Source organism: Vulpes vulpes, chromosome 16 (genome assembly GCF_048418805.1).
Source record: "Vulpes vulpes isolate BD-2025 chromosome 16, VulVul3, whole genome shotgun sequence".
In the NCBI taxonomy this organism is placed as follows: Eukaryota; Metazoa; Chordata; class Mammalia; order Carnivora; family Canidae; genus Vulpes; species Vulpes vulpes.
In genome coordinates, this window is record NC_132795.1 from 89931946 (window position 1) to 89944154 (window position 12209).

The following is a 12209-nucleotide window of genomic DNA, read 5'->3' on the forward strand; positions in this document are numbered from 1 at the left end:
ATACTTTGCAGCATCCCTAGCCTGTAATTATACTTCCAATCCCATTCATTAGACAACCAAAAATATCTTGGTTGACATTGCTGGGGGGCGGGGGGGAATCACCCCCATTAAAATCCACTAGTTTATCAGGAAATCCATACTAATGATGTACAAAACTTTTTTTCAAACTTGCATAATAACTTTGGGAAGTTCAGATAGTATACACTTAGATATGTTGCATATTTCCCATACTGAAAAATACCACTGTGCTCTAAGTGTTATCACATATGACCATCATTCACTACAAAACTAATATTACATAGTAACTGTAGGAAAAGTTTGAGGGCAAAATTAGCTTAATACAATAATTACATTTACTATATACTCAATAGAACATTGTATAGGATAGAGGAATTGACTTGAATAAATGAAAAATGCTTCATCTTCATTTGGGAGCGAACAAATTAAAGCTTAATAAAACAATCCAGATTGACAATTTTCCATTTTTCACACAGACTTTTCCTTTTGTCTCTTTTAAGTTTCCCTTTCAACAGATATGCTAATAGAAAAACTAGAAAATAGAAAAGCATAAGAAGAGAAAAATAAATCCTTCCAGAAATAACCATTTTACAGTCTCAAATACTGCCTACAATCTTTTTTTAAAAGTAAGCCTGTAAGTAAATGCCCATGTCATCATATAATCTTTTTAAAAATGGACTCTTTAAAGGCTGCATTATATTTCATCTTTCAGGGATCCCTGGGTGGCGCAGCGGTTTGGTGCCTGCCTTTGGCCCAGGGCGCGATCCTGGAGACCCGGGATCGAATCCCACATCGGGCTTCCAGTGCATGGAGCCTGTTTCTCCCTCTGCCTATGTCTCTGCCTCTGTCTCTCTCTCTCTGTGACTATCATAAATAAATAAAAATTAAAAAAAAAAATTTCATCTTTCATACTTTCATACTTCTGGTCTTCATTGTGTCCTTTTTTTTTCTAGTCACTAAAAACCCAACAGTAACCATTATCCTGACTACTAAATACTATCATTTTCCTGTTTTTACGCTTTACATAAACGGAATAATAGTGATATATTCTCTTATATCTGGCTTCTTTCGTTCAACATCGTATTTGTGAGATTCAGCCACACTATTCCATGCAGCCACCGTTCATTCAATGTTACTGCTATAATTTCATTCAATAAACAGTCCACAATTTTTCTTTCTAATCTCTTTTGGCACTTGGATAATTATATAAACACTATTTAGTTATTTTGAATAATGCTGCTATGAACATTCTTGAATGTACCTTTAGGTAATCGTCTGGAGGTACTTCTGTAACATACACACTTAGCAGTGGAACTACTGGGCCATAAGGTGTACAGATGCACATATGGGAAATTGATACAAACTGTGATTGTTGGGATCCCTGGGTGGCGCAGCGGTTTGGCGCCTGGGCGCCAGGGCGCGATCCTGGAGATCTGGGATCGAATCCCGCGTCGGGCTCCCGGTGCATGGAGCCTGCTTCTCCCTCTGCCTGTGTCTCTGCCTCTCTCTCTCTCCCCCGCCCCAGTGTGTGACTATCATAAATAAATAAATAAATAATTTAAAAAAAAAAAACACACAAATTGTGATTGTTAAAATTATATAGTCCTTTAAAAAGTGGAAAATATCACAAATACTTTTTCTAATTAAACTATTAGAATATTTTTATTCAACTGACTAACTGAATGTTAGTTTCGTAGTGAATGATGGTCATATGTGATAATACTTAGAGCACAGTGGCATTTTTAAAGCACTTAAATATTCTATAAAATTAAATATTTATATCAGGTCAAGGCAGAGGTAGGCTGAGAACATTCTATGAGTAAAACAGAATACAATATATTCAATTAGTAACTCAATTTACTATATCAGAGAATTGCATTACCAAAGCAGTATAAGACAAAGAAAACCTGAAATTATACCAATGGAAAAGAACTGAAAACTCAAGAAACTTGTGGGAATCACCTGAGACCCAATAAGAAGTATATAAATATATGGAATTCGAAGTAGGAAAAAAAAAACCCACTAACTTAATTCTTTATGCACTACAGAAGTCAAGACACAAAAGATTAACCCATGTGGAAGAACAACATCATTATCAAAATATATTTCAGCTTACATTTAACTTCATTTATTTTACTTATTAGGTTCTTTTATATATGACAGTTTAAGAATATTCAAGTGTAGTTTGGAAACACAGCAGTTACCACTATGTTCCCCAAAACAAGGAGAGACTAAGTATTATTACTTTGTTTCTGTTGGGAGGATATCTAATCAAGAGTGGCAAAAGTGCTGAAAGACAACTGATTAAAAAACAAAAAAACCATGTGAGGTAAAAATCTTCAAACCTAACAGGAAATGCACAATTACATAAAAAAAAAAAAAAAAAAGATCGGTAATGGTACATTAAAAGCTGTGAGTCCACCACATATAGCCAAGTACAGAATACACAAAATAAACTCTAATATATATTAAAAAAATTTTTTTTAATTCCCATTTACCTGTTGTTTCCTAAATTTTCAAGGCAACCTTCAATGAATCTCATTCGAATCTGTCTATCCGTAAACCAACATACTAAGGAACAGAGAAGTTTCTCTGCTTCATTTATTAATCCTTCAGAAAGATTAACCTACAAAAAAATGTATACACACAAAGTTACTGTTTATTCTGATTGCATCTTTGCTGTAATTTTGTCATCTTTTTGCTCTAGTAGGTAACTTACTGCATCATCATCTTGGACTATATCCCACAACAAAGTGTTTCCTTTCTTACAAACATTATCCAAATTAATGTCTGTCACAGCATTACTGTTGAATTGATGTTTATGAACAGCAGGTCCTGAAAGGGCAAAATATAACATGCGCTAGAGGAATGCAACTGATAGAAATTGTGAATTACAGCATTCATAATATTAACAAATCTGAAGTATAAAAATAAAAATACAAGATTAACACAACAGTTGCTTTGTGAATACCACAGTGTTGTTCAGAGTTTGATAAAACTAAAGTTAAGATTTTTCCTCTGTTGGTCTTTTCACTATTTCTAATGTGAAGAGAACATGTCAAGAGAACAGTATAATTGCTTGAAACCCAAATTAAGCATAAAGAAAATTTTCTGGAAATAATTCTATAGCCAAAGAACATTCTTCTATATTATCTTCTGTATAGTGTTTTATATCCCTACATTAAAAAAAAAAAAAATTGGAGATGATTTACCCATAACATTCAATTAAATTCAAAGATTCTACTATTATTCAAAAAAAAAAAAAAAAAAGATTCTACTATTATAATTCAGGTGCTGAGGGCCATGGTAAATAAATTCTCACTGGTTCTACCAAGCAAAAATGCTTGTCTTTTAAAACAGTTTTGCTTTAGCCTGAAACTTCCCCACTGAATCGTACATACACATGGATTTCATTAAAGTAAGAATTGTGCCATTATTACCATAAGGTTTAAAACACTTCCACCACCCTAAAATTAATTCCCAAGCCCTAATCTGTTTTTCCATTCCCATAATTAGCCTTTTCTACAAATTTTATGTAAATGGAATCATACAATATGTATGGTCTTAGGTCTAAATTTGTTCACTCAGAAAATATTTGAGGTACATTCATGTCAAAGCCATATCACTAGTGCCTTCGTTTTAATGACAGAGTAATATTTTATTATGTGGAAATACATTTTGATTATATTCAACAGTCAATGGACACTTGGGAGTTTCTAGTCTCTGGCTAATATGAATAATGCTGCCATAAATGTCTATGTAACAAGTCAATTTACGGACACATGCTTTCCTTTCTCTTTGGTAAACTGGAATTGGTGATTCACAGGATAAATGTGTGCTTAACATCTGAAGAAATTGCCAAACTTTTTCAAAATGATTGTGCCATTTTACTTACCCAATAACAGTCTGTTAGAGTACCAGTTCCTGTTCCCCCACATCCCCACATATGTTGCCATGGTCACACTTTTTCATTTTGGCCATTTTAACAGGTGTACAGTAGAATCTCATTAAGGTTTTAAATTTAAATTCCCTAGAGTGACTAATGATGTTTCGTATCTTTTCAGGTGCTATCACTTGTGTACATTATTTGCTAAATTACTAATTTGTGAAAGTTCTTATATATTCTGAATTCAAGCCCTTTATTAGATATATGATTTGTAAATATTTTTCCCAATCTTTGGCTTATCTTTTAGAGGTTTTGTTGGTTTGGGCATTTAGTTTTATTTTTTTTTTAATTTTAATTTAATTTTATTTATTTATGATAGGCACACAGTGGGGGGGGGGGGGGGGGCAAAGACACAGGCAGAGGGAGAAGCAGGCTCCATGCACCGGGAGCCCAATGTGGGATTCGATCCCGGGTCTCCAGGATCGCGCCCTGGGCCAAGGCAGGCGCTAAACCACTGCGCCACCCAGGGATCCCCTGGGCATTTAGTTTTAAACTAATTTTATTAAAATATAAACACATAAGCAAGATATAGAACATTTCTATTAACCCCCAAAATTTCCTTTGGACCTTTTACAATCATTCCCTACCACCAAATCTTCAGTAATCATTAAGTAGATTTCAGCCATTACTATCTACAAGGGATAAATAGTATGTACTACTCTCTGGTAGCTTCATTTGCTTAGATCAAAAATATCATTTGATGTTTTTTGATATTTATCCATTGTGCTGCATGTATTAGTAGTTCTTTCCTTTTTATTGATGAGTACTAATACACAATGTGAACATACTATAATTTGTTAATCTACTAGTTAATTCCAGGTGAGGTTCTTATAAGCAGCACAGGTATGAACGTTCAACGTACAAATCTTTTTGTGGGCATGTGTTTTCATTTCTCAGGTAAATACCTAGGATAGGAACTGCTGAGTCATATGAAGAATACAAGTTCAACTTTATAAGAAACTGGTAAAATAGTTCTCCAAATTGGCTGTATTGTTTCATACTCCTCAACAGCAATGGAGAGTTCCAGTTGCTCTACATCCTTAGTGTCATTTAACATTATTAGTGTTTAATTTTACCCATTCCAGTAGGTATGTAGTGGTACTGCATTGTGGTATTGGCATTTCCCAGGTAACCAGAAATACTGAGTATCATTCTCATGTATTTACTGACCAATTTTCTGTATCTTCTTTTAACTATTCTAAACTTTTTATCAATTTTTATTTAAAGATTTTATTTAAGAGGGAAAGTAGACATTTGCAGGAGTGGGGGAAGGGGCAGATGGGGAGATATAGGGAAGAATTTAAGCAAACTCCACACAGAACGCCAACACAGTACTTGATCTCACAATCCTAGATTATGACCTGAGCAAAAACAAGTTAGACGCTCAACTGACTGAGCCATCCAGGCCCATTTTTAAACAGTTCTTTATAGTATACAGTATTACAAAGTAGACTTGGAGAGCATTAATACACATAATAATTCTGCTCAATTTCTCACTTCATATACTAAAAAATACATATAATACTAAATAAAAGGAAAAAATGATTAAAAATAGAGTGGTGAAAATTTAGTAAATACAATAAGACAACAATAAAAAAGTCAAGGCATCCTAATCTATATTATGCACAAGTAACATTTGAAATCAGTAAGTTGTTGCCAAAGTCCACAGGTTGAATCTCTAAATTTGATCACAGCTTTTCAGCATAAACTTAATCCATCAGGTTTACTCAGTCTGTAGTATACTGGCATCCCAAAACCCATTTCCTAGACTAGTAGTGCTGATAGTACCTTACAAAGCATGAAGTTGGACCTTTATTTTTTTAATGTATATACCCGTTTTTTGTTTGTTTTGTTTTGTTTGAAGTATACCTGACACACAATGTTCCATTAGTTTCAGGAGGCTGGACCTTTAAAATGTTAATTCTAAAACTGTATTTCCCTCTTAATTTGCCTCTCTTTCCTCCTCTTTGTTCTATTATTCTTTAACTCCTCTAACCTCCATTCTTCCAAGTATGGTCATATCCTATTACTTTTTTTAGATTGATTTGAAGTGATTAAAACCATCTTTTTTTTCAACAATTCCATCACTCCAGATGGAACACCTCGCCCTTTAGCAGTTATCTCTCCGATATTTCCCCCTAACCCCAGGCAACCACTATTGTACTTTCTATTCTCTACAAATTTGACTACGCTAGACATTATACATAAATGGACTCATACAATGTAGGACCCTGTGTAATCTCAATTAGGCTCCTGAGATTTCTAAATATACAACTTAAAACAGCCATGTATTTTCTAAAATGCAGTCATAATTTTATATATATTATTTCCTTTGCTAGCTAAATATCTCTTGATGGAAATGCATCCTTTATATTCATGATAAGAGTATTCATAAAACTTCATTCCCTAGGAAAGAAAACTAACCACATGAAAGTTACCTGGCAAAAATATTTACGTATCATTAAATGTTAAATCCTTTTAAGAGTATAAATTGCTCTTCTGTTTTAAAGAAAGTAATATATTTTACTTACTATGGAACCTTACCTTGACTAAGATGTTCATGGTAAATAGAGGCTAAATTGGGAAGATGTTGTTGGAGATGAGATGTTAGCTCTGCATGTGAATTAATCTGAACTAGTTCCTCTTCACACCCAGATTCTTCACCATCAAAATCAGCCATATTTTTTTCTGATTTTGCACTGACCTGGGAGCTACTGCAACTGACATCATCTGCACTTAGCATATCATCAACCATATGCCTATAACACAGAGAAAAGCACAAAGCTAAACACACCTTGTGAATCACAAAAACTATCTTTCAAAATATTCAGTACAAGTTACATCAGAGTCTAAAACAAATCCACATTTCTGTTGTAACAATATTATGAGTTTTACCAAAACTAAGAAGCCCACATTGTCAGAACTATACATTATACAATATACCCACATAATGTCTGACCCATCAACGTACTTCACAAAAACAAACTCAAAGAGTAATTTTAGAGATCAGTTGACTCACTGTTACATAATTATTTTATCAACTCAAATCACAATGTGAATCATTAAAATTCTTACAACTGTAGAATCAAATGAAGTTACTACCAGGAAAATCCTTCAATTTAAGGCTACAATCTAGATGTAGCTATTAGCCAGAAGAATTTTATATGATACAAACATTTATTAAAACAATAAATACCTATTAACCACTCACTTTAAAAAAAATTTTGGGAGCGCACACACATGCAAGCAGAAGGGACAGAGGGAGAAAAAGATCTCCAGCGGACTTGCCACTAAGCCCAGAGCCCAATGCCTGGCTTGATCTCACAACCCTGAGATCATAAACCAAGCTGAAATCAAGAGTCAGATCCCAAATAACTGGCCACCCAGGCACACCAGCATTTGCTTCTGAAACCTATCATACTGGGTACTTTAAAGATGGCAAACAAAAAAGAAAAAAAAAAAAAAAGAAAGAAAGAAAAGGTCAGGATTAATTTAGAGTTTCACAAGTGGTACCTTACAAAGAGACTATGTGAAGTGCTAAAATGAAATGAAAAATTTAATCATTCAAGGCATTGTAAAGCAGGGAACTGCTGCAGGTATGAAAACTTAAAGAATTGCAATGTGTCAAAATGCATGTATCTGACCTCAGTTTAACAAACTAATTGCTTTGTCTGCCCCTGAGCCGTCCTGGGAAGAACTTCAAACGTGTATATGTATAATGTCAGACTATAAACCACTGATTCTCAGTCACAGGTGACTTTGGTCTCCAGGGGGACAACACTGGGCAACATTTAGAGATACTTTTGGTTATCAAAACTTGGGAGATGCTGCTGGCATCTAGAGAGAGAGAGTGAGATTAGGGATGATGCTAAGCATCCTACAATTCATTCAGATTGCTGTAAATTCAAAACACAGAATTTTCTGACCCAGAATGTCAACACTGCCAAGCTCAAATGGGTTAGTAATAAGAAATAAAGGCAAAAGAAATATAGTATTAATATATATGGACATGTGGTTCTTCCAAACAAGCATACTGAATTCTGAAAAGCCTGGCAAATTGTCAAGTCCAAAAAAATTCATCCTGATAATCCACATATTTATATTTTATCATCAATTCAAATATTACTACTTATAATGACAGTAATAAATAGCAGCTAACATTTATTGAGCTTTTGTTATGTTCCAATCTTATCAGCCCATAAAATGTTCACATTGAAACCCAAGAGGTAAGTACTATTGTTCCTATTTTATAGATGAGAAAAAGACTGACAGAAAAATTAAGTACTTTGCTCAACATTTGTAACACCTAGTGACAGAACCACTTACTTTTAATTATAAATATATTTTACATATAATCAAAAAGCTTTATGCTAAGGCTTCATCCTTATTAGTACCCTGAAATTAGTATGTGTGTAAAATTTCACTTTTCATGATCACACGTTAATGGAAATTTCCACAAGCAATTTTATGTCTGCTTTTAGGCAATTATTACAAGTAGCTGAAGATCTAGATCTGTGTTGTCCAATATGATAGCCACTAGCCAGATGTGGTCACTCCACACATTGAAAAGTGGCTGGTCTAAACAAAGATGTTCTGTAAATATAAAACATACACAGAATATTGAAGCCTTAATACAAAAGAAAGAAAAATATATTGTTTTTATACTGATTTACATGTGGAGATACTTTAGAAGTTACTGCTTTAAATAAATTTATAATTAAAATTAATGTCACCTATTTCATTTTGCTTTTTAAAACATGCTCAGAAGCAAATCAGCAATTACATACTTGCAGCATGGATCTGAATTTACGTTATAGTCCTATTAGCACTAATCTAGAATATATTCTAATTGAATGAATACAAGCTGTAATTGCTTCCCTAAAGGAAATATAAGCTTTATTCTTTTTAAAGATTTTATTTTTTTTTAGATAATCTCTGTACCCAACATGGGGCTTAAACTCACAACCCTGAGACCAAGAGGCATGTGCTCTAACCAAATGAGCCAGCCAGACACCCCAATATTATCTATTTTTTAGGAAACTTACCCATCATGGTGGTGATGGTGGTGGTGGTGGTGGTGGTGATGCTGTGGACCAATAAACTGCCGACAATTAAATAATTCATTCCCAATAGTCTCCCCAAGAAAGTCCCCAGTGCGTGTAATACAAGATTCCTGAGATGCTTGTGCTATATGAGCAGCATTCATTTCCCCTGAAATATCATGTTCTGGGTCTTCAGAGTGTGAACAGGCATCTAGCATTCGTATACGATTATCTACTGAAGGCATTGACTCAGTGTTAAAAACCAGGTCCTTTCCTGTTCCATTGCTTGTCCCACTTCTTTCTGATGGGCCTTGGGAATCCCCTAAGCAAATGCCTGCTTGACTTTCTAACTTTCTGTTCCGAAGATCTGTACCACAACTGCTTTTAGTCGGATTATGACCATGATCATCATCTTCATCATCTTCTTTAAGGGCTTCAATATCTGCAATGTCTTCTGACTGTACCTCACTGCCAGGGCTCCCAGCTGACTGGCTGGCATGGCTAGAATTCACCTCATTGCTAGATCCATCACTATGCCCACTACTGCTACCAGGACCACTGCTTCCATCTTCACCACTGTTGGCAGTTTCATCAGAACTTCCCTGCATGGATTCCTGTATTTACAAAGAAACAGATTTAAATAAACATTTAAACTAGTAAAAAAAAAAGTAACTGACATTAACACATTGTACTATTTAAAGGCTGCCACAATCTTGACATAGCCCTTTAAGAAATACAAAAAGAATTTAAAACACCAACAAAAACTTAACCTCAATAGTAACTATTTACAAGAAAGGTCTGAATATGGACGTTTATATTCCCAGTTCAAAGGATGTACACAGGGATGCCTGAGTGGCTCAGTGGTTGAGAGTCTGCCTCCAGCTCAGGGTGTGATCTGGGGATCCGGGTTCGAGTCCCACATTGGGCTCCTTGCAGGAAACCTGCTTCTCCCTCTGCCTGTGTCTCTGACTCTCTCCCTCACTGTGTCTCTCATGAATACATAAATAAAATCTTAAAAAAAAAAAAAAAAAAAAGGATGTACATGGCAGAAACCCCCAAATCCAAAAATCTTGTTAAAGTTGGGGTGGGGGGGCTATTTTCATACCTCTGTGTCTGAAAGTCGTTGTTGCACATGTTTCGTTCTATTAATAAGTTGCTCATCCATTTCAATGTCACTGCCTCCACTTTGATGGGTATCACTGTTATCACTGCTTTGAGGACTAGCTGCAGGTGACCCTGTATTAAATAGATCTTTTGTTTTTACTCCTATTTGAATTAACATGGCTTTATCAGAATGACATAATAATTTGATTATTTACAAAAGCTGTACTCTAAATAGTCCAAAACATAATCTGGAACTATGTTAACATTTGCCAATTATTTCTAAAGAGGATAAACATGATCTCAATTGAAAGTAAAATGGAAAACCAGTTAAGGGTTTGTATCTGCTCAAGAAAAAACTTCATGGCTTTGAAACAAATATGTAAAATTAATTCTAGACGATTGTGAAATCTAAACACACATCATCTTGCCATGCATTTTCTAAGGCTCAACTTACAAGGTGATGGAGCTGCTCTCCTGAGCTCTTCTTCCTCTGAAGGAAAATGAAAAAAACAGGAGGGAAATATTCTAAGTAACTAAGCTTCTTTGGAACAGATTATCAATTGTTCTTATTATTATTACATAACAACAAGATACAGACTGAGGAACCTGAAATAACTTAAGTCCCTAACACCTGCAGTAGTTGTAGGTGACTGACTAGAAAATCCTAAGAAATGCATAGTATATGATATCAGGAGATTAAAAAAAAAAAAGAAAAGAAAAGAAAATGGGGTAAAGGTGGTATGGTTTTAAAAAGCCCTGGAAAGCTATACATAGAAAAGCACACACAAAACACCTGAAGTGGTAGACAACTTTTGATTTAGAAAACACAGAAATGTGCCATTATACTGTGCTCTCAAAATTATTTCTAAAACAAAGCATGTTATCTGTTTTCTAATCAAAAGCTCCAAAGCTGTTATGAAACAACTGCCCCCTACCAAGGGAAGAACACTAATGAGAGAAAATCTACTAACTACTACAACTTCATTACTGTTCTTTATTTAAAGGGTAAACCAAAAACATTAGCTAACTCCAATTTATTAGCCCTTTCAAAACAAGATAAATCCCATTTCAAACTTATTTTGAAGTTAATACTGAACAGAAATTACTTCAAATTTGAACTTTAGAAAATTTACTTTATAAAAAATACATTACACTTTACTAACCTTTCTTATTTCCAATAGGAAGATTAGTATTTAATAAAGATGCAAAGGAACTCTGTTTAGACAGCTGAGCCTTAGCAGCTAGGGCATTATTCCATAATGCTTTAATTAACATTGATGCCAAGTACAATGTCTTTAAAAAAAAAGAGAGATTGAAATTAGTGTTTCAAAACAAATTTAATATCCTTTTGCCTAAATGAAATGCCAACAGTAATAACCTACAAATTAAGTTATCTGAATCACAAACTTTCACTTAAAAAAAAAAAAAAAAAAAAAAAAACCTTACCATTATGGTTTGAACATATTACCTGCTCAGTATGAACACTTGGCTCAAGAGCTGAGACCAGATTAAGGAGATGTCTAAGTGGTACTGGATCCAGATTCTTGATGAGTGAAGGAAACAAGTCATGGATATAACGACTACAATGTTTCAACTAGAAAATAAAGGTAGAGACAATAATCAAAACTAATTACACTATAAATAAGCTGATACCAAAAAGTCCTGCAGTTTAAAAGAAAGCAGTTGGAACAGTTAATATTTTTTAATATGTTGGGAAAATGCTAATTACCAAGTGTCATAATTGGCAGTACACAAAATGTGAGAGTAAAATTCCACTGAAGCAAAACTATATCTTATTCAAACCAACCACAAGTTTAATTTTCCAACAAGAAAGAAGTCCATGATCCAAGTATAGAGGATTCCAATTAAATTTATATATGTATCACTGAGCTAAAAACAAAATAAGAACTATATTAAAACATAGGCTGTAACAAATAAAATAATAAATTGCAATTAGGAGAACTAACCAAGCTATTATCTTAAGTGTACTATATTTCTTACATTAAACAGTTATGGAATATTCATGTAAGATGTTCATTTTACTAGAGTACACAATAGAAACTCCCTTAAAATAAAGGTCTATATACTAATAAACTAAG

At 34.0% G+C, this 12209-nt stretch overlaps 1 protein-coding gene across 3 annotated transcripts in view; it reads right to left on the bottom strand.

Annotated features, from left to right (window-relative positions):
* Positions 1-12209, bottom strand: part of USP34 (ubiquitin specific peptidase 34) — a 242803-nt gene that overhangs the window by 124486 nt on the left and 106108 nt on the right. For all 3 annotated transcript variants that reach the window (XM_072741698.1, XM_072741697.1, XM_072741696.1), the window contains exons 11-18: positions 11579-11704; positions 11274-11403; positions 10565-10600; positions 10112-10242; positions 9010-9620; positions 6509-6723; positions 2738-2853; positions 2517-2644 (exon numbers count right to left, since the gene is read on the bottom strand). In XM_072741698.1, the coding sequence (XP_072597799.1) occupies positions 2517-2644; positions 2738-2853; positions 6509-6723; positions 9010-9620; positions 10112-10242; positions 10565-10600; positions 11274-11403; positions 11579-11704 (1493 nt within the window). The remainder of the gene's footprint in view (positions 1-2516; positions 2645-2737; positions 2854-6508; positions 6724-9009; positions 9621-10111; positions 10243-10564; positions 10601-11273; positions 11404-11578; positions 11705-12209) is intronic.